This window comes from Marmota marmota, unplaced genomic scaffold, assembly GCF_001458135.2.
Source record: "Marmota marmota marmota unplaced genomic scaffold, marMar, whole genome shotgun sequence".
Classification (NCBI taxonomy): Eukaryota; Metazoa; Chordata; class Mammalia; order Rodentia; family Sciuridae; genus Marmota; species Marmota marmota.
In genome coordinates this window covers 4,569,988-4,596,567 of record NW_026000080.1, presented here as the reverse complement: position 1 = coordinate 4,596,567, position 26,580 = coordinate 4,569,988, and the positions used below count along the sequence as shown (strand labels likewise).

Genomic DNA, 26,580 nt, shown 5'->3' with positions numbered 1-26,580 from the left:
GTGATATGCACCTGAGTGCACGTGCCTCAGCAAATCCTCCGTCCCAGCTCAGGGTGTGTTTGGAGCCATAGGTGTTCTTTTAAATCGTCATAGAGAATCTTCAAGTGTTCAATTCAGACAAAACTAATATGCCCTCCATTGCATGTGTCTTCAGTTGCACTTTATTCACCTCTCAATGCTAGTATTTCTTAGGGTCAGCTGTTTCCAACTGCTTTCCCTCCCGAGATTGCCAGCTCCTCGAGGGCAGGAACTATACATTCTTGGTCCTTGTAACCCTGCATCTAACACAGTACTCAGCAGACTATGGGCATTCAGTAAGTAGTTGTTGAATCAGTAAAGAAGTACAATGGGAAAAGGATAGGTTGGAGCCAAGCATGTCTAGAATTCAATCCTGGCTTTATCTTATTATACACTTTGGGTGAGTTTCTTACCCTTTCTGAGCTTTTCTGGAGAGCATTTCATAAATTGTAAGTGCTTTCTGGTTGTTAGTTCATTTAATGTAACGGTATTTCTGCTATATATAAATTATGTACCAGTCAGTTCTGTTCGAGGTGCTGGGAAACTACAAGAAGATAGGATTTTCTTCTCAGGAAATGAATTATTTAATGTCCTTTTTTTCCTAAATTACTGTGATTTGGGGGTCATCAGACTTGATCTTATGTAGAATAATCATGAAATGTATTGATTGGTTTCTAGCCCTTATTTCTTCCTAGTAGACTCCCTCACCTTATAAGTGTGAGAGTTCTCAGTTTCACGTCACTCCTATTCTTCATGGTCATCAGTTTTATGAAGTCCTTATTATCTGTGGTATTGTTGGTACTTATGATATTTCAGAATTATGAAAGTGGTGATGTTACAACAGAATAAGAATCAGGAAAGCCTCTCATCCTAAAATCACAATGTAACATACTTTGTTATTACAATTGATAACTATTCTTTATAAGGAAAGGTGACTAATTGAAGTCATCCATAGGGAAAGTGAATTCAGGTACTTTTCAGTCACTTGAAAGTGTGTCCAGTGAGACTCTGCTCACTTCCAGAAGTGAGATGATTAGAAAACTTAAAAGAATTGCTAGAACAAAGAACTCTTGCCCAGACATTTCTTCAAACGCACCTTCAACAAAACAGAAAAATAAAATGGTACCTTGAAGAGGGTCCCTGGTGTCAGCTCATGATTGCTTATGTTCTTAGAATGACGGAAAATCCCAGCACATAAATACTTAAAAAGAAAACATTTAGCATTGATTTTAAAAGTACATAATTAATGTTTGACAACATTAGGGTGAAAGTAGGTTTTTTTCCAAAAGTATGTTGCCTATTAAATACTAGGAAATAATGTTTATACACACATATGGGTGCATGGATACACAGCACACAGTGCTTAGAGATTCACAATCTCTGAACTCAAAAAGAAAAACACCTCCAACTAGTAAGCATTGGCTTTAAATGTTTTAAAATTTAGTGCTGTTGAGAGATGAGCAATCACATGTGCCATTAATCAGTTTCTCCCTTTTCTTATAAAGAGTAGAAGTTGGTTTAAATTTTTTTAATCAATTATTTCAGCTTCTTGCTATGACCAAAACATTTTGCTATGAATGAGATAGTTAGACCCTTACCTTTTAGATGTCTGAAGATCTTTAGTAGTCCTCCCAAGTTTGGGTAATTTCACTTCTATTCAAAGTAACATGAATATTTTCAAATTTCACTAAATGTTAAACTTCACTAAGTTTAATTTGAAGCCTAGTTTTCTGCTCATCCTCTCAATGTTTCAATCAACATCTAAATTTCTGTCCCCCAAATGTGTATTTCTGGCTCACTTATTTCTTTGAGCTCCAGATTCAGTGTGTCCAACCAAACCTAGGGATGCCATTTTGGTGAAGGTACCAACTTCCGTTCAGTTCCATAACACTTATGTCCCTTTCCTTCTCTATGTCTAGTCCACCACTGAGTTATACAAATCTTATTCATTAGATAGCTTTTAAATCCACATTCTTATCTTCGTTTCTATAGCCAACACTCTAGTCTGGGTCACCATGATCTCTGGCTTGGATGAATGCAACAGAGTTTTCATCTGAACCGTTTGTTCCTCTCTGGCTCCTCTCCAATACCTTCTTTTTTCAAAATATGAATCCGGTCAGGTCACCCCCTTTCTGTGAGGCCATTCAACAACTTCCCATTGCTCTTAGCAAAAATCCATAAGCCTCAGTGTGATCTGCATGGTTTGCCTTGGTTATATGTATTCCTGCTACAGAGCCTGGAAGGATCTTCACCTGACTTCATAACCTCACAGTTAACTTCTGGCTGCCTTTTGGGCCTTACCTCAAAGGAAACTTCCACAGGAAAGTCTGTTATAGCACAGTGCATCTGTCCTTACAGCATTTTGCCTAACTTGCAGCTGTATGTTTACCTGTATGGTTATTGATTAATATTCCTCTATGGGACTATAAGGTTTGTAAGCATAAGCACTATGTGGGTTTATCTTCCTAGTGTGTTCCTAACTTAGAGAGGTGGGGGCCATTGTCCTGAATGACTTCCTAAGCCCACTTACACTGTTTGGAATTTATCCTTGGATAAGATGATTATCAGATAGATATTCCTGAAACATAGAAATGAGGCAGAGTTATAGCAATTGCAGCTCATTGCCATTCTTACTCTATTTTACTTCTGTCCCTCCTTTCTAAATTCAATGAGAAGGGTTACTATGGAATCTCTCAGGCAGATGTTCGACTGTCACCTGTTTATTCATTTGAACAATATTGATTGAGTTCCTAAGTACACACTTGACTCTAGGAATAATAAAATGAGAAATGATTCAATCTAAAATGTGTATCTCTAGCCCACAGGCCCACTCTGGTAGGAGAGACTGTCCAATTAACAGAGAATATGATCTAGTATAGAAGATATTGCAATGAGAGTTTGAATGGAGTTCTAGAACTCAGAGGAGAGTGTAACTAAAATAATTACCTGGCAGTGCCAGAAAATAGGGAAGAGGTGAACTTTGAGCTAGTAGGAATGGTAGGAATTTGTCAGGTAGAGACAGGAGAGGAGGCATTAAAATGGGCTGGGACAGAATGTGAGAGGGGCGGGGTCTATGAAAGAGCATGACCATTTAGAATAGTTTTATCCCTGGATGTGCAGGGATGGGGAGAAGGAAGGTGGCAGGAGATGGGAAGAGAGGTATGTTGGAGTCACATTGCAAAATGAATATTGTAGTGTGAAGTACAGAATGAATATCCAGCTACAGGTCACTAAAAGTCACTGGACCACTCTCAATGTCTTTGATTTAAAAAAAAAAAAAAACAGTATGTGAGGAAAAATTTATATTAAAGGTTCAATAGTTTATTGTGAAAGCAGTGACTGAGCCAGTAAGAGTAGTGATCATCTGACACCAAGAAATGGAAAATGATCACAGCCCTTCTGGAGGGTGTAGGGTGGGGACTGGGCTCTGTCTGGTCCTCTGAGAGAAGAGAAGGACAAGGTCCCAGCAAGCTGGCCCAGTCCAGCACTGGGAGAAAAAGCAGTGAGCCTGGCCTTACTTGTATGTACCCAGTGCCCTGACAACTGTCTGGGTTTGTGTCCTGCAGTTCCATGGAAAATGGAAGACCACCTGATCCTGCCGACTGGGCTGTGATGGATGTCGTCAATTATTTCCGAACAGCAGGATTTGAGGAGCAAGCTACTGCTTTTCAGGAACAGGTAACTCACTCTTGATGAATACAGTTATCTCCCCTCCCCACAGTGGACAGAGGGAGTGATGAGGAAGAGGACCAAAGGAGCAGTAAAGGGACAGTGAGGCTTTAAGAAGCTGAGGCGGAAGGAGGGTGAAAGTGAGAGGCGATGATTCCTTTCCTTCAGAGGAAAACCCAAGGCTGAGATAATGTGGCAGCTGCAGAGAGGAGGGCTAAACCTTGTTGTATCTGCATCTTCTGAAAGCCTGATCAGGCTCAGCAGAGGGAATCTACCCTCCAGACAAACACTAGAAATCAGAAAATTGAAAAGAGAGAGAGGAGCGAGAGATCTGACCAAGAGACATGCAGCACATTTTACTCCTGGCCTCAACACCCCCTCAACACCCCAGCCTCCTGTAGAGTCAAATAGTGCAGGATTCTGTAGGGATGTTGTGAGGATGAAAAGACAAGATATGTAAATTGCCTAAGAGGTTCTGGCACAGTGTTGATGCTCAGAAATGTTAATTCCTTTCTTTCAGATCCAGGATTGGTGTTAGAGAGAGGAATGGAGGAACAGGCATCTCTTAGAATAGTCTGGGTGACTCATGACTCCACTTTGTGGGCTGAGCCAGCTCTATAGGGATGGTCCTCCTAGAGGTTTGACCATGAGGAAGTAAATTGGAGAACACTTCATGGTGCACCCAGGCCAGTTCTAAGGAAACACAGTTCCTATTTCTCTAGCAAAAAAGGCTGCAGTTTTCTAGGCAGTAACTACTTTTCTAGTATTATAGTATAGTTGGGAAAATTACACACTGAAGAATATGTCTACCTGCTTCTTTTGCATCCCTTCAGCATTGCTCATTCTCTCAAGCTATTTGTTGTATGGCCTGAATTTAGATAAAGTAACATTGCTAATATCATACACTTCAATCTCTTTAACTAGGGTTGCCTTCAAACCTGATCCTTCTACATATGTATTTTTTTGCTAGTTTGGAAATTTGACAAAATAGAAGTTTAAATTGCTTTACACCCACCAGAAGAACTAAAATTAGAAAGACTGAGAATGCCAAATTTTCATGAGGATGTGTAGCAACCAGAACTCTCCTACATGCATCTACCCCATGACCTAGCAATTCCACTCTTGGATATTTACCCAAGAGAAATGAAAACATACATCTATAAAAAGGATTGTAAAAAAATTTTACTTAGCATCTTTTTCATAATTCTCAAATATTAGAAGACTCAAAAAAATGAATGTACAAACTGTGGTATATTCATACAATGGAATACTACCCAGTGACAAAAAGGAACAAATTACTGATACATCCAACAGTTTGGGTCAATGTCAAAAACCTGACACTGAAAGAAGTGTTACACAGCATGCTGAGTGGGTTAATTTAAATTAAGTTTCAGAACAGGAATACAATAGTAGAAAAAAAATAAGTGTTTGCCTCTAATTGAAGACAAGAATGGTGAAGTGGAGAGTGACTGGGAAGGTCTATGAGGGAACTTTCTGGGTGGTGGTGATGCTCTATATTTTGATAAGGGTTTGTATTACAGGCATATGCTGTGGTCACTGCGTATGCACTGACGTATGTGAATGGATCATATCTGTATTACACAGCATGTACATTTACCTTAAAAGTAAAAAAAAAATTTAAAAATAGTAGGCAATGGTATGAAAAGTGGCAAGTATACTGATACATACAGTTTCCCTTGAAAAGCATAAAAATATGGATTGACAGTAAAATAAAGGGATGACTACATGGATAGATGTATGAAAACGTAAGTATAGAAAATAATAATTGTAGAATTTAGGCAGTATGGATATAGGTGTTCAATATAAAATGCTGAAAATTTTTCTTTATGTTTAAAAATCTTTATAATGAAATTCTGGTGAAAATCACAATTCAGGTTAAAAAGTGAAAGTTGATCAGCTTTAACAAATTTTAGTTTGTTGTTTAATGGTATAATATCCTTTATGTCATTGCAGTTGAGTAGCTCTCTTCTAAAATTAAATTTAAATAATATTATAAAAGATTAGCAGTGACAACAAAAAATATTTAGCTAAAAGGTCTCTTGGTCAGATTCCCAAATGCCCAAAAGCCTTTTCAGGCTGGGATTTTGCTCAGACTCCTCTGAGGCAGACATCCCAGACTGGCAGACAGTGTGCTCTCTGGGCCTTGCAGATTCTGTGCACGATCTCAGAAATGGATCTGGCTAGCTCTGAGCTTGGCTTAGAAACATGCCCTTTCTCCCAAGGATGACCTCATTTTGGCACCAGGTACACTAGGACACAAAAAGAAACATTTCATTCAGAATCATTCAAGGGGTGAATGGATATCACCTTGCTTCTGTGTTGAGGTTACCCACTCAGGAGCCTGAGAAATGAATTTTCAGAATACAAGACAAGCATGCATGTCCAGAAGCTCAAATTCCTTCATTCTCATAGAAAGGTCGTGGAATGGGTGAAGAGTCTTGAATTATTCTCTGGAAGCAATCCATATCTTTCTCCTGCTCTGAAATTTTCACTACTTTCCCTCTTCCCATTAAGGAAACAGAGGGAAAGGAGGGTCTTCCGGCAATGGACTCACCAAACACATCCCGACAGGAAGACTGCAGTCCACCTCCAACCTGAATGCATGATCCTTCCAGATAGATGTCTAGGTACAGCAGCTGGGAAACCATAAAAACAGCCATATCCTACAGTCCCTCGGGGAAGGCTTTGCCTTGACATTTGACCCAAATGGAGCAGGGATAGAGGGCAGCCACTAAGCCATATTTGAAAAGTGGAGTTACAGAAAGCACAATATAGTTGCCAGTGATATGGGGCGCTAATTGTTTCATGGCAGTTTCTTATGGAATTAATGTTTGTGTACCCCAAAATGCATATGTGGTTGACCTAACTCCCATGTGATGGTATGTGGAGGTGGGGCATTCGGGAGGTTAAAAGGTCTCGATGAGGTCATAAGGGTAGAGCACCATGATAGGAATAGTGCTCTTCTGAGAAAAGCAGAAGAGCTTATTCTCTCTCTTTTCACCATGTAAAGATACAATAAAAAGGTGAAAGACTGTCTGCAAGCCAGGAAGAGAGCCATCACCAAGAACCCAACCATGCTGGCAACCCTGATCTTGGACTTCCAGCCTCCAGAACTGTGGGAAATAAATTTCTGTTTTTTATGCCATCTAGTCTATGCTATCTCGATATAGCATCCCATACTAACCAAGATACTGACACTGATGTCAAACATGTCCACTGTTAAGTGAGCTGACTTTCAGGAGAGAATCTCTTAATGATATAGCTTCACAGATATTATTAGATACTATGTTGCTATAACAACCACACTCAGATATGGCTTTCTAGCAGTGTGTCCCTTTGGAAGATATGAGGCTGTTGAGCAAGATTTGTCTGAAGGACATGGATGGTGTCCCCAGTTACTATGGTATAGGCTGGCAGCTAGATTCAGCTGGTGATCTTTCCCTATCTTCCTTTTCCCTGTCTAGGCATCCAGCTACCACATTACAATTATGTCTATTAATTTTCCTTCTTTGGCACAATTGTCTCTATCAAATTTTCTGGCAAACTTTGTTTGAACCTTATGTATACACAACAGTTACAAGCCAAAAGAATTATCAAGAGGGAAAGCATAAGTTCCTGCTTAACTCACCATTGATGACCCAGTGTCAATAATATTTGTGTTTTAAGCTATATTATTGTTTTGTCTAGTCCCCTTTTATAACTAGTAATGTTGTTCCCCCTTGGGTTGGTTTGTGGCCAACCCAAGGGCTGCAGTTGTTCACCATGTGGGGACTCTGGCCTACTAGGCTCACTAACATAGTGCCCCAAAGGGTTCACTGGCCCATAACAGCAGGAGGCAGCAGGAGCCCTTCCCAGAGAAGGCAATGATACCAGTATGGTCAGCACCATCTCTCTTTCTCATGGACAGTGTGGTACAGTAGCTGTTTTCCCAAGTGTCTTCTGGCAGACAGACTTTTCTGAAGGGGAAAAAAGGCATGAAGGGAGTCAGGATTCATGGATTACTTTCTTCCAATTGCCTGAGGAGTTTGCCTTTCTAGGATCCAAATTTTTATAAAGTGCATGTTGAGATAAATAGATGGAACATTGCTCAAGCTTCTGCTTTAAGAGTCAAAGGTGTAATCTTGGAATTGGTTCTTATGAAGCATGCTTCCAATGCACAGCATAAGACACAAAACCTACTTGAGACACAGTAGAGTTTTTGTGAACAGATCTTAAAAATTTGGTATTTGCTCATGGGTATGGGTCATCTAGTTTTCAATAAACAAGGCTACCTCAGGAATTCTACTTTCCTAAAAGCTTTGGGGAAAGACCATTTTGACTAATCTCATCCAAAAGCATCTCCACCTTCCTCAGAGAGGAAATTTAGGATAAGATTTACTTTGTCAAATTTTGAAAGCTAAATGAGCAAATTTCTCTGGCATAAAGCCATTTACATTGACAGTGCTTTTAGTTACCAGATGAGGAATTGTAGCATTCTAGAATAATCACCATTTAAATTGAACCTAACTGCAAGTCACAAAAACAATTCTCCCCACTGTAGTGTCAGTTTATTTCTATGCCTCAATCCATCTGACTCACATACTCAGCATATATGTGAAGATGGAAGATAGAGATCTGTCATTCAGTCACTGTCATATGGTTCAGATTGTTAAATATCTTGTACTTACCAGTGAATGACATCAGTGATCCTATTTCTAGAACAATCTGTGTCTCTGAGATCATTTTATTCTCAGAATATCATAACAAAATAATATGCAACTGAAGGTGACAAATTAATTTAACCCTATTGAACCCTCACTTTCCTCAACCCACATGGGTAAGAACAGATTTTACTCTGAAATGCCCAATGAGTGTTTAGGTTGTTCATGTGAAACACTAAGATTGGGGTTTCCTTACAGTGGCTTATTGCTAACTTTAAATAAATTTCTGAAGTCATTGACTTAATAAGGAGAAATAAAATTTCTTATTATTATAAATTGCCAAGTAACACTAAGCACCTCAAAATAGAGTAGTTAAGTAGTAAGCCAATCAGAACAACCCTGAGCAATGTGTCCTAGGTCATACCCAGATTGAATTCAACTGTAGTGACTCTAAATGGATATTTCTAATTATACCAGAGACAGAGCCAAGTTGTTTGTAGGGTCTTAAGTTTATAGGATTCTAAGAGCCCTGTAATTAATTTGAAAAATAAATTACAAAATTTCAAATTAAAAATTATTAAACTTGAGCTTCATTAGCTTCATGATAAATCTAGCTCTGAATTAGACCAATTAAAACCTTACACATTGGGGAAAACTCTAATAGCTTTATCAGCATTTAATAATGCCAGTACTGAAGATATTCAAGGGGAGGGGGTGCAGATACAGGGGATTGAACTCAGAGGCACTCAACAACTGAGCCACATTTCCAGCCCTATTTTGTATTTTATTTAGAGACAGGGTCTTACTGAGTTGCTTAATGCCTCACTTCTTCTAAGGCTGGCTTTGAACCCCCAATCCTCCTGTCTCAGCCTCCCAAGCCCCTGGGATTACAGATGTATGCCACTGTGCCTAACTCAAGGTGCTTTGATGCCTGGCATTTCTTAACAACTGAAGGCTACCGAAATGCTTAAAATATTTTTATAGCATGATGAACAGGGAATGTGGAGATTCAAACTCCACTGATGTGCCCTTCCAGCCCATAAATATTTAGAAAAAAGTTAAAGTAGCAAGCAGATTGGTAGTGCCAACAGTTAGAAAGTAGCTAAGAGAGTTGAAAACAAAATGGATAAGGAAAGAGCCTTTTGAATTTTTTATTGAAATAGAATAGATTCCTATAAACTAAACTACCCAAGTGGTTGTTCAAATCATTCATTTGAAATTAGAACAGCTATAATACATAGTAAGACAGCCAGGTGTGTGGTGCTTTTTTTACTTCACTTGTTTTCATAGTTGCTATAGTTTTTGTAATAGTCATTAAAATAGATACAAAACTATTAAAGTAAAATAATGCTCATTGTTACTCTGAGCACTATTTTACTTTAATAAAATCATTAAAGATATGGGAACCATATGAGGGACACACAGAAGATTCTAGCAGAGATAGAACCAGATACAAAGGCAGGGAGACCTGAAACAACAGGTTTTATTTTGAGAACTCCAAGTGAGTTGCAGTAGTAGCCATGGGACAGAGAATGTCATGGATAGGACTGAAAATAAGCAGTGCAGATAACAGAGTTTGGATTGCCTAACACAAAACTACCTGAGAAGCTTCAGTAAATCACTGAGGATATTAAGTGGGGAGTTATGTGCTGAGACTTTCGTTTTTTAAAGATTCGTAGAGTGGCTCAAGGACAAGGAAGGAACCTGAAGGCAGGAAAAAGGCTGAATGGTCCCATTAGGATTCAAAAGAGAAAAAATGTTAGAAAGTACAGTCATGCTTCACTTGATGATGGAGATAAGTTCTGAGCAATACCTCATTAGCCAGTCTCATCATTATGCGAACATGATAGAATATACTTACACAAAGTAAGATGGCTAGGATCACTAGGCAGTGTAACTAAATACAATCTTATGGGAACTAAATCATGTATGCAGTATGTTGACCAAAATGTTGTGTGGCTGTTTGGGGAAGAAGGTTAAAAACTTTTTGTTAATCTGGCTAATGGAGAGTGAAAAGCTGTCAAGTCTCATTCTCTGCGGTAGCTACAGAACTGAGCTGGGTGCCACAGGTGGGAGAAGGAGGAGGCATGGATGACTGCCAAGTCTCCAGATTGGGTGGTTGTAAAGTGGTGAGGTTAACCTGAATATTTGTGATGGTAAGTTCTTAAAGGGAAGATAGAATGGGGCATGTTAAGTTCAATGGGTCTGTAGGATATTTAAGTGAAGCTATCTATCAGACAGCTGAGAGGAAGAGTGAAGCCTAGATACAGAAATATGAGAGTCATTGTCAGCCACAGGAGGAGAGTAAAGGCGAAAGGCACTTTTGAGGGGAAAAGGGCCAAGGACAGCACCTGAGGACTGCCACAGTTTTCATTGTTAGGAGAGAAAAGGTGAAGAAGCAACTGAGAAAGAACTTTGAGGGAAGAGAATCAGTAAAGAAAGGTTTTTGTAGAAACCTCTGAAGGGGACAGTTCCAAGAAAAATGAAACAATCAAGTTCAAAATATATCCAAAAAGTCAAGTACAGTGGGTCTGGGAGTGATAGTGAAGTTTGCAGTGGAATTCCAAGAAGCTGGTGGGAGGAGTGCAGAGGACCCATCCCTTCCAGTGGAGAAGTGGGTGGAATGCAGATGAGTGAAGGAGAGGCAGGGGCTGCGGGGTCCTGTGGGTGTGAGAGCTCTTTTCCAAGAGTAGAGACATCCAGACTTATTTCCATGTAGGAAAGTAGCCAAAAGAATTGGGCAGGTTAAAATTACAGAAAATTGAGGACAGTTAAATGAAGCAAACCTCCTGAGGCTATGGAAAGGGATGAGATCAAAAAAGTATGAGGAGCAAAAATATAGAGAAATTGGAACCTTTGTACTTTGCTGGTGGGACTATAAAATGATGCAGCCACTTTGGAAAACAGTTTGGCAGTTCTTCAAAAATTTAAACAGAATTACTGTATGATTCAGCAATTCCACCCAAAATAATTTAAAAGAAGGGCTCCAGTACTTGCTCTTGTGCCATTGCAACATTATTTACAATAATCAAAGGTGACCATGAACAAATAAGTAAGCAAAATGTGGTATGTGCTTAAAATGGAATATTATTCAACCATAAAATGGTATGGAGTTCTGATATATGCTATAAAAGGGTGAAATTTGAAAACATTATGTGAAGTTAAATAAGCCAGACAAATATTATAAAATTCCACTTATATGAAATATCTAAAAGAGGCAAATTCTTAGAGACACAAACTAATTAGAGGTATCAAGAGCTATTGGGAGGAAAGAGTTATTGATTAGTGGTTATAGAGTTTCTGATTGGGGTAATGAAAAAAGCTAAAAAAGAGATAGTGGTGATGACTATACAACATAATAAATGTTAATAAATGCTCCTGTATACTTAGAAATGGTTAACATGGTATATTTCATGTTATACTTATTTTACTGCTATAAATTTTTTTTGTAGGTAATGCCAGCCATAATATACATGATGAGTTAATTTGATCAATAAAATATTCAAATATTTTATTTTAAAAAAGAATATGAAGGAATTAGTACTAATCAAAACAGTATCTTCCTCTGGGTTGGGAGCATAGGTGAAGATGTTTACAGATCTAAGATTGCCCTTGTATAATGATTACTTTTATGTGTCAACTTCACTGGGCTAAGGAATGCCCAGATGGCTTTTCTGTGAGGGTGTTTATGGAGGTGATTAGCATTTGAATCAGTAAAAAGACTAAATAAAGAAGACTTATCCTATAAGGGTGGGTGGGCACATCCAATCTGATGGGGCCCCCACTATGCAAAAATGTGGAGGAAGGGAGAATTCACTCCATTTGACCATGGACATTCATCTTCTCTTGCCCTTAGATGCTAAGACATTGATGCTACTTCTCAGGCCTTCAGATTCTTTCCAGAACTTATACAATTACCCCAACCCTTTCTCTCCAACCATTGTTTCCCAGTTTGCAGCTTGGTTATATCTAACCAGTATCCTTTCAGTTCTGTTTATCTGGAGGACCTTGACTAGTGCTTCTTGTCTTCAGAGACATTAAGGGAGTTCCTGACAGCCTCTTCTACTGTTGTTGTTTTGTTTTGCTTTTACTACACATAAATCACTCTCCTTAGAGTGGTGAGGGATAGGTAGGGGTTTAATAAGGAATTAGAGGAGATAGTAAAGATTAAGAATGGATACCAAGTGGAAAGGGAAAGGGAGATGACAAAGGATAAATAAAATAACTGTTGATATGTCATACTGACAGCAGAGAGTTGCAAACTGCAAGTATATATAGTGTTTTCTCTTAATGGTTTTTTATATTTATATGCTTTGGTTTGGGGGTTTTGGGGTTTTATTTGTTTTGCTGCCCCTAGTGTAGAATTTAGAGGGACTGGTTTACTGGACTCCACCTGGATGGGGTATTTGTGGTATAATCAGGAATATTTTAGAGGGTAGTAGAAGAATTGTCCCCATGTTGAATCATGGGGCTGATGCAAACAAAAGTAAGAAGGGACTCATAACCCTGGAGACAGGGAGGTTGAAATGAAAAGATGGGTTTCGTGAGAGTGAGAAGGCAGGGGGAAGCAGTGGGACAGGATGTTGGACATTTAGTGTTGCAAAGGTAGGACTTTTCTTGATGATATATTAGGAGTAGATTCTAAAAATGAAGGTAAAATTGTTGAAATAGTTGGTGTATCAGAACAGGCCAAGATGTCACAAGTAGATAAAACATGTTTAATGGTGTAACTCTAATAGAAGTTTATTTCTTGCTCATATAAATAATCCAAGGCAGTCAGTAGAGATGTTCTGCTTCACCGTAACTCAAAGACCCAAGCTACTGGAGGATCTCTCATCTTTAACTGGCAGTTTTCAAGATCATCTGTGCACTAACACCAGTTAATGTGAGGAAGAAGAACAAGGAGGAGCCTGTATAGGTGGTTTTATGGTTCAGGCCTGAAAGAGATGTGCTTCAAACCATCACATTTCATTGGCCAGAACTTAGTCAGGCCTCACACCAAGAAACAAACAAGTCTGGGAAATGTGAAGTTGTGTGCCCTGTAAAAAGAACAACCAGCAGCTCCTGCTACATTAGGGTTCTAAAGCCAATTTTTTAAAAAGCATTTACCATTTGCTGCTGCTACTTACATCCAGAGGTAAATTACAAAAAGGCTCACTTTAACAATTCAACCAAAAAAGCATTATTTAATATATGCAAAGTGTTCACATCCAATTCTACTCCCTCAATCTTTTTTTATATCTACCTAGATTAGTCTTGTGACCCAGTTCTTCATTTGATAGAGTTTTATTCTTTTTTCCTTCCTGAGAAATGTGTACAAGATTTTAAAGATATAATGCAGCCCCCTTTTCACCCACTCTGTGCTAGCAGTAAATATTAAAAATAAGTGTGACACCCATGAAGTCATTGAAGACATTGGCCCCTCAGTGAGCCAACATAGACATTGAGTTGATTTCAGTGTAAGACCCATCTGCCTTGTAACTGTTTCTCTAACAAATGAGGTAAAGACTTTGGAGCCACACAAATAGTTTCTCTCTGCTAACAAGCCACTCTGTGCTTATTGGGGGGAGTGTATGTTTACTTTTAAATAACATAGAGCCTCCCCAATATGTGTATTATCTATCTTAAATTTCCCACCAATAGAAAAGCAGCACAGTACAGCATCAGTGCGAGTTGCTGGCTTAGAATTCTGAGCTCATAGTCACCCACTATGGTGAACTGTGGAGGCCAGGGGGAGAGGGTGGGACATTCAGAGGATCCCTACACCCCAGAGACGTTTCTCCCCAGAAGATTTCATCCCAAGAACCATGTGAAAAGAGTCAAAGGTGTAAACTTGAATAGTCCACCACCTTCCTTTCCAAAATTATATGGAAATTCTTTGGGAAATGAATCCAGGGTTTTGGTGGGGAAAGACTGTTTGAAGAACCATGGTGAATTATTACAGAGTATTAGGGGTGCCTCCCAATGCTTCCTCCTCTGAAATCAAGAAGGCTTATCACCAGTTGGCTCTGCGGGTACACCCAGACAAGAATCTAAAGGACAAGGAGGCTGCTGCCGAGAGATTCAAAGAAGTAGCAGAGGCCTATGAGGTCTTGTCTGATCCCAGGAAACGCAGTGACTATGACAGGTCCAGAGAGAACTGCTTCCCAAAGGAAATCAAAAGAGACAGCAGATATAAGGAACATCTGGTGGAAGAACCGCGCTTTGAGAGGCCACGCCATGTCTTTGAGAATGACTCTGAAGATGAACACCACTTCTCAGGCTATTTTTCTCTTGGCCACAATGATAGGGCTAGGAGATTTCACTCCTCTCTCTTTGATGTGACCCCCATATTGGACACAGGATTTTCCACTTTTGTATCTGTGGGCTCCAGATTGAATCCCTTTACCTCTGAGACATTTGTACCCTTTGTAAGCAGTGGAATGGGAAACTTCAAACTGGTTACCACTTGCAGCCAGATGGTGAATGGTAAGAGAGTTGTTACACGGAAAGTTGTAGAACATGTGAGGAGAGAGACTGAAGTGGAAAAAGAAAGATTTTTTCAACAGATTCCTCGACCTCATTGGTAAGGAATTGCTATTGTTTTCTGTAATGAGGAATGTCATTTGAGGCTGGTGTATCATATGAGGCTTATCAAAGACAGACTTAAAATCTGAGCATGTGCTAAACTAGAATGGACAGAGGTCAGCTTAGTCCAAACCTCTCATTTCGTAGGAAGGAGGTAACAGATCAGATGTTAATACAAAAAAACTAGTAAGCAGCACAGTTGCACTCTAGCCCAGACTTCTGGTTCTTTCCCTTCACACTATCAGAGACAGTACAAACCACTACCACACATGAGGCTTCTGAGTCAGCTGCAGGGCCCTCCTTCACAAACCCCATCATCTTTTATCTTTTCTTCAACATTTTGCCTCCTCTACCTTGCTGTCCACCAGTCACCTTTCTCGACAGCTGTTCTTTTTCTTTCCTATCCTCTCTCTTTGCTTCTTCTCTTCCAACCTCAACTTTCTTCCTATGCATGTCTTGAGGACCATATCACACTCAGCTCAATTCAGAGTTTTCTAGGGATAGGTTGATTCTGGTAGAGAAAAAGAGTGAAAAGTAAGTGGGTTAAGCTTTTTATGTGCTTTTTTCTTAGTTTTAATATCTCAGCTGTGTCTGGAATTCTACTTCACATGTGTTATCTCAGAAATCCATTCCACAGCGAAATTAAGTATCTGCTTTCCCCCCATCAGGTAGATAAGGAAATGAGGCTTGGAGTGATTAAGTAACATGTTCCAGGCCCCACCTAATAAGCAGTAAAATAGGATTCTACTCTAAAGCACATTCTTATCTACTGCTCTATAACTACTCATTTATTTTAAAATCTGGGGTCTCATCCTAACTGGAAATTTAAATCTTTCATCTCTAAACCTTACTTCAATGCATGAGTACTATGCAAGCATTTTTAATTTTATGGCCTAACAGGAACTTGAATGTCACTTTCACTTGAAGACAAAATCGCCGTAACAAGTGTCTCTGAAACTAACAAATGAGAATCTATTAACACAGGAATCTAAAGATATGAATTATATTTTTGTTTTTGTATGTACATGCAAAATCTTGGGATCTTTTTCCCCCGCCCTCATCCTTTCAGTTGGAGTTGGTTGCACTTCAGCCCCTTCCATTTGTATTAATGACCATATTTTGATCCATAGGAATTGTTCTTTATGGAAAATTACTGATGGAGTCTGCACTAGAATCTCTGTCTTCCAATTTCCATTGCCAAGCTCATTCCAGTATACCATGATGATTGGCAAAATTTAGATTTAATTTGCAATCATAATCATTTTTAGGAGTTATATAACAAATTATCAGTTTTCTTAAAGAACTTTCCTATGTGTGCAATTTTTATTAGAAAAATATTTTGTGTAGTTTTTGAGCATTTTAATTGCAATAAATTTTCTGAACTTGAACGGGAATATGCCTGCTTCCCTCTGGCAAAGGGCCCATACTTGAAGACAGGAAGCAAAAGATAGATTTGGATTCAGAACACAGCTCATTTCTTTCAAAGCCCATACATCTCTACTTAGGACTCACTGAGAGCCTCCTACGTGACAGGCACTGTGTTAGGCACTTTAAATCAATCATTTCTAATCACCAGAGTGTTATTCAGGGTTTTATTTTCATTCTGTGAGTGAGGAAACTGAGGCTCAGGGAAGATTCAGGCCCACAGTAAGTTGCAGAGACAGGCTTCAGACTGTGGTTTGCCCACTAGGAAGCTTACATTTCCATTATGCTATATTCCACCCTCATTCATCTGAGCTGCATAGTCATGGATTAAGAAGGGAGATTTTTTCATATGGATGAATTAACAATATACATTTCAACTTTTTAATAATAACGTCTCCAGATGGAGCTTCCTTCTACCAGCTCTGGTTTGAGGTGAACTGCAGTGTATTTTCTGAAAAAAGGGATAATCAAGTTGGAGCATAAAACATGATTTTCCATTTTATGTTAAGTAAAATTCAAATTTCAGCAATTTTCACAGACATACTTGGTTTTGACAGAAATGCTGAGCAGTAGAAGGACTTTTTTTAATCAGAAAAGATTTTTTTAAAAATTCACTTTGTTAGTAAAGGAAGTTTTCTTCTTGTATAGAAGAAATTTCCTCTTTCCTGAAGCCTGTTTAAAATATGTAGAAGTGTTATGTATAAGCAATCACCATCAGTGAAAAGATGGAGAGCAGGAAGGGTTTCTCCAGGTCAGTGTTCATCAGTGCCCAGGACAGAGCACCAGCTTTGCAGGAACCTGTGACTCAGGTTCCTGAGGCCTCACCATGTCTTCAGGTTGGCCACTGTGATTTCCAGGCACCAGGAGTTCCTCTACAGGTAACACCAGAGCCAGAGAGGAAATAATAAGTTTTTCCAGATGTGGAAAGAGAATGAGATGGACAGAGGGATAGAGGGAAGAAGAAGGATGTAAAGTCAAATAAGAGGCACCAGAGGAAAAAAAAACACTTCTCAATAGTATGAGAAACTGAAAGACAGTAAATTCCTTCTTAAACTTACAGAATTCACTAATGGAAAGGGAGAGTGAGAGAGAAAGAGCTTAATCATGAGAGTCAGTTCCTATGTCCTTAGTGATTTTCCACTTTTGCCATAGCAAGCAATTTTTTTTAATGTGGTAGTGTTTTGAATAGTTGTATCTCACAAATTAATGCAAGACATTTTGTCTACTAATAGCTAACAAAATAAATGTTTCCAAACTCAAAAACACTGTAGACCAGTTAGGAGTTCCCTGTTCAGTTCTAGTTCGTGCTAGGCAGTTGACAAGTAAAATGAGGACCACAGTCCTGAAGAGCATGGTTCAAGGGAGAACAGCATGCACTTCTGTCACTCCTGGCTCAGGGTATGTGCTCAAGAGCATTCTCATGGATACCTGTCAGAAACCCTGGGTTCCCACATCACCCCATGAGGAGAAAGAGAAGAAAGGGGGTCTTGCCTGAGGTCACAGAGTGGGTTTTCCTACAGCCCCCTAACCTGGAGCTGTTACTCCTACACTCTTAAGCATCCAAAGCACATTTCTTCACTCCCTGGCAAGGTACACAAAAGGATTGGGAGGAGTGGCTTCCCTGAGGTAGGTAAAAACGGAGTCACAGTTTCATATAGTGCTGTTGCATAATGTGTCCCCTCGTGTTCCCTTGTCTGTTGATCCAGGTAAGTACAGGAGTAAGTGAGTATGTAAAATCATAAACAAAAATACCAAGACAGCCAGTCCACCTTCTGACCCCACCTTGTTAAGAATCAACTCAGATTCTTAACAGTTTAAGGTTTCTACAGTAAACAATAACAAATATAAGATGGCAGTCAGAAGTCTCAATGTTTCCTTTCTAGAATTTTCCAGACACTTTCTGTGCTTAGGGCTTTTAGACACTTTTCTATGCTACCTCTTTGGTAAGAAGGCCATTTTAATTTTACCCCAAAGCTTCATAGTCTCCAGAATGACTGGAGTGGAGTGCACCTAACTGCGTACTTCAGGATGGGAGGAACAGACTCAGCAGAACAGGGCTGATTTTCAGCTGGCAGGACATCACCCCTCACTATATTATTTGGAATCCTGAGGATCTATTGAGTTGGAGTGTGGTAGAAACCCTCAGAATGGAGAGGTTGGTTTTAGGGTAAAAAAGAATGATTCTTTTAATGGGTAGAAACAACCTCCTAGAAGATGTCATTTTACCAGTGCTCATTGTTGAAATTGACAAGATTCCCAGAGACAGCCAAGACTTTAGACCCCATTGGGCCATTTAGATAATATATAATTAATTCTCAGTGTCAAGAGGATCAGAAGGAGGTTATTAAAAGAACATCAGCTTTGTCTGTAAGTAAGAGTTCAAATGCCATACCACCCTTTCCTAACTTCCAAAAGTAACATCTTTGGTCCTTAAGGGGACATGCTGTAAACTTGCCATGAAGTGTGTGTGTGTGTGTGTGTGTGTGTGTGTTTTGCCATGAGTTTTTAAGATGTAAAATTTGTTATGTAATCTTGAAAACAAGATCAGCTATAGATTGTGTTTAATCCCAAAATAAAAGTGATGGATGAAAAAATAAAAATAGAAGATCCTATGATTTTTGCATTTGGCACTGCTAAAAAAAGCAATGTTGCTAGCTTGGGGACAACTGGTATGACTTTTGTGTTTGAGCTTCCTTTGTTCTTCATTATCCTTGAACTTTTAGACTTACATATTGGTTTTATCCTCTGCTTCCATTGTAGGAAATTGATGGAAAATCCCTGCTATTGATGACAAGGAATGATGTGCTGACAGGACTTCAGTTAAAATTGGGGCCTGCTCTGAAAATCTATGAATATCACGTAAAACCTCTGCAGACTAAGCACTTGAAGAATAGCTCTTCCTAGTGCAGTCATTTGGGGTCTTAGACCTCAAAAAATACACAGTGACATAATTTGGTTTCATGTAATGAAACTTTGTAAACAGAATACATACATGTGTATATGTAAAGAATTTCAATCAAATGAAACGTTATCCTATTGGATAGACTAGGCAATCCATTGGCTGGCCTGAATCCAGCCAGGAGGAGCAGGGACAAGGTATACACAGATGGTTTTCCTTATGGAGTTTGTCAAGTAGAATGATCTTTGATACTGTTAGATACCCCTCCCCACAAAGGTTTTGAAATCATAAGGATTTTCTTCTCCATTTCTTCATGGATTGCTTTCCCCAAATTCCTTAAAAAATATTTTAATGGAATAAGCATCTTTGGGTTATAGACTTAGAGTAAAAGCACACGTACTTGGGGAGGGGAAAAAATTAGAAAGGGATCACTGTCTCCCTTAAACTCCTCTGCTCTGTAGAGCTGGTATTACTTGGATGGATTTGCCAACACCCTTTTTTATAGAGGGTCCTCCACTTGACCTTATTAAGGTTTCACTGGGATTTGCTACATGCGATGTTTGAAGTGAGGTGCATCTTGGCCCCTTTGGGAGCAGAGTCACAGCTCTGAATAGAGAAACTCTGTTGTGTAGTGGGGACATCCATCCGTATTCAGCTAGCTGTCATATGGGTAATGGTATTTTCTGCATAGATTTGCTTATATTGATTCTTTATTTCGAAAGCATTTTATTTTTACTTTATGGTTAGTATTTATAATAATTTGTTTCTGGAAAAAAATTGCCAAGAGTTATAGATAAAAGCCTTGTTATTAGTACAGAATATTTTTATATATATTCCTTCATGATGCTGGAATATTTTTTTAATTGTCTGATTCTTTATTTGATTTCTGGTTTGAGTACTTGTCCTAAAAAATTGAAAAAGTGGGCTTGCTACATCTCTGTTCAAAGAGACACTGTCCAATCCCTGTGTGTCAATGCCTTGTTGAATTGGTGCTTTGTGGTTGCAATAAAGCATTGCTTCAGTTTATTTCTAGTGTATCCTTTGATTTCTTCTGTCTGGTTACTTCTTTAGGGATTAAAGATTAAAGTCTCTTCAAAACCATAGAATGAAAATTAAGCCTTAAAAATGCTTAGCTATAAAAAAATACATGGATCTATAAGTGAATTTGTCTTTTTTATAAACTGAATCATCCAAGTAGATCTCATTCCTTCTCTTACCCACCCCCAACAATCAATTTTAGCTATCAAAATTAACCAAAGATTTTTTTATTTGCCTTCCAGAGTCATGATTATTTTCTTTAAATATTTTTTTAGTTGTCAGTGGACCTTTATTTTATTTATTTATTTATGGTGCTAAGGATCGAACCCAGTGCTTCACACATGCTAGGCAAGTGCTGTACCACTGAGCCACAACCCCAGCCCTGATTATTTTCTTTAATTCTGATAAAAGCAATAGACTTTCTCTCCAGGCAGAATTTCATATTCCCACATATAAAATCTTTACAGAGAATTGATGGACTCTCTGGATTTTAGAGCATCATAATTCAATGTCCTGTAGAAATAATTTCTCCAAAGAACAAAAAAATCAGAAGGTGAGAATAAAAAGACATAGGAAATAGTATAGATAGTGAGTGGGTTCAAAAAGGCACTCCAAATTACTCCAATTAGGAAGTTTGTGAAGTGTCTGAAACTTAAGTAACACTTTGTTTTGAACTGTAAATGGGAAAAGTTGTTACAAAAGAAACATTATCTATCCCCAGATTCCCATAGTCTTCCCAAGGCAGCAAACACAGAACAAATCAAAGGCACAATACAGTCAGGTGCTGTGAGAAGTGACAGGCACAAAAGAGGACAGCAGCAACTTCTGAAGACCAAGTAAGAGGACAAGGAGAAGGAGGCTGGAATGAAGGACTTGATTCATACTTTCATAAAAGGAGTTTCCCATGGTAAAGTGATGGTGATATTTGACCTCTCTCTAACTCAAAAAGCAAACAGGAGGAATGGCCAAGCCCTGCTTCTGTGCATCTCCCTGCTACCTTTATATTAGTTTGCAATAGCTCTGGCTGTAAGTAATCAATCAGCTTTGTCTGTAAGTAAGTCAGAGTTCAAATGCCATACCACCCTTTCCTAACTTACGAAAGTGTAGCATCTTTGGCCCTTAAGGGGACATGCTGTAAACTTGCCATGTAGTATATGTGTATCCCCACTAGGTAATGTAAATAAGATAGATGTCATCTTCTCTCTTATATAAATGTCCAGATAGGGGTATCAAAGATGGTATGGACCTCTATGATATTAGGAACACAGGCTTCTGCTGTGTGCTCCATTCATGCATTAACATCCATTCCCAGAATTATTCCGCAGACCAAAATGAATGCTTCAGCCATAGACGTTGTCACATGAATTCCAACCAAGAGTAAGAAGGGGGAAAAAACAGATCTTCTTTGTTTAAGGGCACTTCCAAGAAATCATACAAACCATTTCTTCCTGTCTTACTTACCAGAATTCAATCTCATTGCCATACTTGAGCTATAAGGGCAGCTTGAAATATTTCTTTATTTCTTTAACTTGGAAACCATTGACTCAACTAAAATTCCAAGTTTCTTTATTCTGGTCTTAAACTGAAATAAATGTGGTCTAAACCAGCCTCTGTACATGAGTGATAAAATTTGGCCCCAAGCAGTCTTCATATATAGTAAACTACAACCTAGCTTGATATACAAGCAAATTACAACCTAACCCGAGTATATACCATTGTAACTAAGCAACCAAGGCTCAGTCAATTACAGCAGCCAACCTCTCAGCCAGTCCCAAACTGAAGTTTGCCAAATTATGCCCAAATAAGTTAAATACCAAATTCCATTAATTGGATAATCTGTATGCCATTTCCTGTCTTTTTATGAGTTCACCACATTGTAAGAAGACGCATTCTAAGCCATTTTTGGTCTGTAATGTTACCCAGTTCTGGAAACTTTTTCTTGTGCCAGCAAACTTTAATAAATGTAACAGGTCTCAGTTTTTCCCTTTTAACACTGTAGATAAGGGACAAGGGATATTTAGGAACAAATCAGAGTTATCACTGTCAGTGGACTACTAAGCACTCAGAGCACATAATGCTGAAAGTGCGTCTTAAACTATTTTTCTCCAGATTAAACATGGGTTCCATTAACTCAAACTTCAGACCTGGATTTCTCTCTCTGTTTTTGTTGGAGGGGAAAAGGGAAATAATTGAAAAGCAACAGAAAAGTGTAAAATCGTTGCTCAGCCTCATGACAGCTTTTAGTGTAAAATCAGCAAATTAAAGATTGTCTGCCTTTCTTACACTCGGGATAAAGGCCTACAGCAGGCAGCCTGAGAGCCTTGGCAATGAGGAAGGTGCTTCCATCCCCCTCTATCCAGGGCAAGAGCAGTATAATCAAGACAGGCCACAGAGAGAAGCTTGAGATTCTGCAGGTAGGCAGCCTTTGTCTCCAGATGGCTGTGAAAGCAAGTTGCATGATTCCTTTTCAGATCACATTGGATTTCTATTAATGTGATCTTGTCTGCAACTGGTAGCAAATACATGTGCTGCATGGGGAAGCACTTCATGAATGTGAGTGGAAAAGAGCATACCCGGATGCCAGTATATATTATGGCAAAGGTTTGTGTGAGAACTGATTAATGTTGAATTTGATTAACCCAAGAGGCAGACAGAATTTCAGAACCAGAAGGGATTTTAAAAAAATACCTGCTCCTACACTTTTTCTCTCCCTACGCTACATTTGAACTTTGGATTCTGACCCTATGTATGAAATCTAATGAACTGATTTAAAAGCTAAGCCACAAACTGGCCACTCTTCAGTGGAATCTAAACCAACATGTTTTCCTTTGGCCGATGCAGTATGTGTGTGCTTTCTACTCGACATTTACACACTTCTAAGGAAACTGAAACTTCCATTTAATGAGTTAGTATCTTCCATTCTCTAATGCTCACAACCAGCAACTTAATACTTTTATAGTAACTGTCAGCACTCTAAAGACATTTAAGTTTTAGAAACTCCCCTTCCCCTGCCCAATCTAAAGCAAAAAACACAGAGAGCATCCTCAGAGTAAGTTAATCCAGGAACTGGAGATCGCAAGTAGATTTAATTGAAATGAGCTGGCTTATTGCATCAAAATGTATAACAGATTTGATCATCATTCATGGTATTTAGTGGACATGATGATGAATGTGAAGCAAAAGAGGCCAATCGGTGGTAGTGTCTTCATTCTATTCTCAACAAATATCCTACATGAATATAGAATTTTGCCCCTTTGAAATTAGCATATCCTGTCAGGGACACACATTGTCCTTTGATTGTATTAGTGACATATATCTTTAGGGAATTTAATTTGCAGAAATCTAATGACCCAGAGTTGCCCAATCACTCCCATATTTGGAAGCCAAATGCAAAAAGTACTTACTGGTGGTGATTCATCTGCCTTTGACAATCCTTGCAAATGGGATCTGCAGGGGTCAGGTCTGGGCCCAGAGCCATTAAGTGTTTTCGGTAATGATTTGGAGGATGAAGTTAAATGTTCAAAGAGCTGACTGCTGCAGGACAGATACGCCTCTTAGGAGAAAACTTGTTAATTCTGCTTCTAAACCAGGAACAGAAGCCATGGGAAGGAGAGGGGAGCGCATTGGGTGCATTAATGAACAGCTCATTAGTCTCCTGCTATAGCTCCATAGGCAATTAAGTAGTCTGGGTACCATTTCTGGCCCATAGTGGCAGCATTAAGTAGAGAGAAAGAGATTGCAATGGTCCTATCCAGGTTCATTTTGTGACTGTGGCTGTTGTGTGTTTTAGAATCACTTGGAGGTAGTGAGCCTGGAGGGAGAGTGGTTTGCAGCCTAGCACTGGTGCCCAGCAGTGGAAGTGCATGTGAAGTGAGAAGAGTTTTGGGCTTCCCCCAAGCAGGCAGTGAAGCTGATGGGTCTTCACCTCAGTTAGGTCATGGTAGTCCTGTCTGCAGTTGTCTTTAAAGAGAAACCAGGAAAGCTGGGGATGTTAGGCCATCTCCAAATAGAAAAACAGGCCCCCTTCCTTCAAATCAGAATACAAAGAGCCTCCTTAGTTCCTGAATTAACTTTATCATAGCAGAGGAGGAGGTAAGGTCGGTGAGTACAGGTTAAAATAATACTGAACATACCTACTACCTGTTGGGGACGCTGTGGCAAAGGCAGCCAGATCTCCATGGAATCAGAAGAGAGGAAAGGTGCAGTGAGATGGTTTGTGCTATCACCCAGACACCACCCAAGGGGCATCCCTAGTCACCAGCATTAGAGACCATAGGCTTTCAGACAAGAGAGGTGAAACAACTACTGCCAGTCTGGCCACTGGGGCCTCTGGCTCTGACATCTGTAGGCAATATCTATGGCAAAGTATTCCAAGTTAAATGTCTTCTTTCTGAATCAAAGGCAGCAGAGTCATTCAGTAAATTGTGTTTCATATCCATTTTCAGTGGGTTACACTGCTATTTTTATATGCAGGGAAATAACTACTTGAAAATGGTACTATAGAACTCATCAGATTATAAACATAATTTGAGAAAGTCAGGGAAACTCTTCAAGCAGTAGCAGCTCCTGCCTTTAAGAATCAGTGCTGAGTGGCATTCTCTCTTTCCCACCTGAACACAGTGACTCGGGAGGCTGACACCCCATGCAGAGGTGAGAACACTGGGCTCGTGCCATGGAGACCTGAGCTGGAATGCAGCCCCACCACAGACCTGACATAGGAACCCGGTTAAGTTGTGTGGCTCCTGTTCACCTCCAGGACTTCTTCTATTCTTTATGCAGATACAGAGACAAGGCAGATCACTACTAGCCCAATAAAAATATCATGTGAACCACAGACATTTATATTTAAAATTTTCTAGTAGTCACAGTAAAAAAAAAAAAAAAGAAAGAAAGAAAGAAAGAGCCCAGCAGCACTGTAGCTGAGGCAGGAGGATTGCAAGTTTGAGGCCAGCCTCAGCAATTTAGCAAGACCCTAAGCTACTTAAAAAAGGGCTGGACAGCTGGGCACCGTGGCACATACCAGTACTCTCACTGTCACAGGAGGCTGAGGCAGGTTTTAGTAAGAACCTGTCTCAAAATAAAATGTTAAAAAAAAAAAGACTAGGGATGTGGCTCAGTGGTTCAGCACCCCTGGGTTCAATCCCTGCTACCAAAAAAAAAAAAGGGTGGGGGTGGGGGGGTGGAGCAGGGGGCTGGGGATGTAGCTCAGTAGTAAAGTACCTCTGAGTTCAATCCCTAGTGCTAAAATAAAAGAAAGAGGATCAGAAGAAATCTTTCTGACAATATTGTTTTATGCCCACATATAAAAAATATTATAATTTTAATATAAAATCAATGTAAAAAAATGTTAATGATAGACTTCACAATTTCTTTTAAAATTTATCTTTGAAACCCAGTCTATATTTTATACCTATAGCACATGTCAATCAGGACAGCATAGCTCAAGTGTATCACTTAGGATTAATTTCAGCTGAAAACAAAGATAACAGAAGATAGAACTCCTTAAATTGTATATATGAGGTCTGAAGGTAAGCAGTCCAGAGTTGGGATGCCTGCTCCATCATGGTTGGGTCCCAGCCTTCTCAATGAGTTGCTCTGTTGCCCTCAATACATAGCTTCCTATGTGGCTCAGTGAATCCATCTAAGAACTATGTATGGACCAAACTGGCATCGCACCCAGTGAATAGGAAAATCTGGTGTCAGGGAACTTCCAGTGGCAATCCTACTGGTAAAGACAGCCCAGATACATGTGAATTTCTATTCAGCCCTGCCAGGTCCTACACAACACAGGAGAGAGAATGACCGCCTGTAGCCACACAGCCTCTTAGAGATGGGTGTAGCCCGCCAAAATGCCAATCAACCTATTGACTCCAGACATCGTGAAATAAGAATCTGTCCCTGAAACTTTATCTCTGCCTTTGATGTATCCCCTTAAATAAAACCACTGGAGCCATTTTATAATTGTTCAGGTCCAGTTTCTGTGTGGGATGGACCTATCAGGTGCTTCAGGCTTCTGAAAACTATAATTCTGAACTTTGTCTTATTTCTTCACTAATTATTTCAGGCTTTATTTCCTCAAGTGGCTTATTCCCTCCTGAACAGGAAAAATTACTCTGGCAAGGCATTGACCACCTTGTGGTAGCTCAGGATGGCACCCTGAACTTCAGTTATCATAGCTATATTCCAACCAAGAAGAGGTAGAGAAGCATACTTCCTATGACAGCATTTCCACAAACATCCCTTTAACAAGAACTTAGTCATTTGGTGACACTTAGCTGCAAGGAGATTGGGAGCTTTTTTATT

General features: G+C 39.4%; 2 protein-coding genes across 6 annotated transcripts in view; both read left to right on the top strand.

Annotated features, from left to right (window-relative positions):
- Samd13 (sterile alpha motif domain containing 13) overlaps nt 1-20,265 on the top strand; it is a 48,353-nt gene extending 28,088 nt beyond the window's left edge. For 3 of the 5 annotated variants that reach the window (XM_015504762.2, XM_048815015.1, XM_048815012.1), the window contains 2 exons: nt 3,585-3,696; nt 19,101-20,265. In XM_015504762.2, coding sequence (XP_015360248.1) covers nt 3,585-3,696; nt 19,101-19,244 — 256 coding nt within the window. In that variant the 3' untranslated portion in view covers nt 19,245-20,265. Of the gene's footprint in view, nt 1-3,584; nt 3,697-6,222; nt 6,854-19,100 lie in introns of those variants that run through there. The other 2 variants (XM_048815014.1, XM_048815013.1) reach the window with 2 other exon arrangements.
- LOC107158293 (dnaJ homolog subfamily B member 6-like) lies at nt 10,533-18,575 on the top strand. The gene has a single exon (XM_048815011.1). The coding sequence runs from the start codon at nt 14,276-14,278 to the stop codon at nt 14,915-14,917; it is 642 nt and encodes a 213-aa protein (XP_048670968.1). The 5' UTR covers nt 10,533-14,275; the 3' UTR covers nt 14,918-18,575.
- Nucleotides 20,266-26,580: the final 6,315 nt, after the last annotated feature.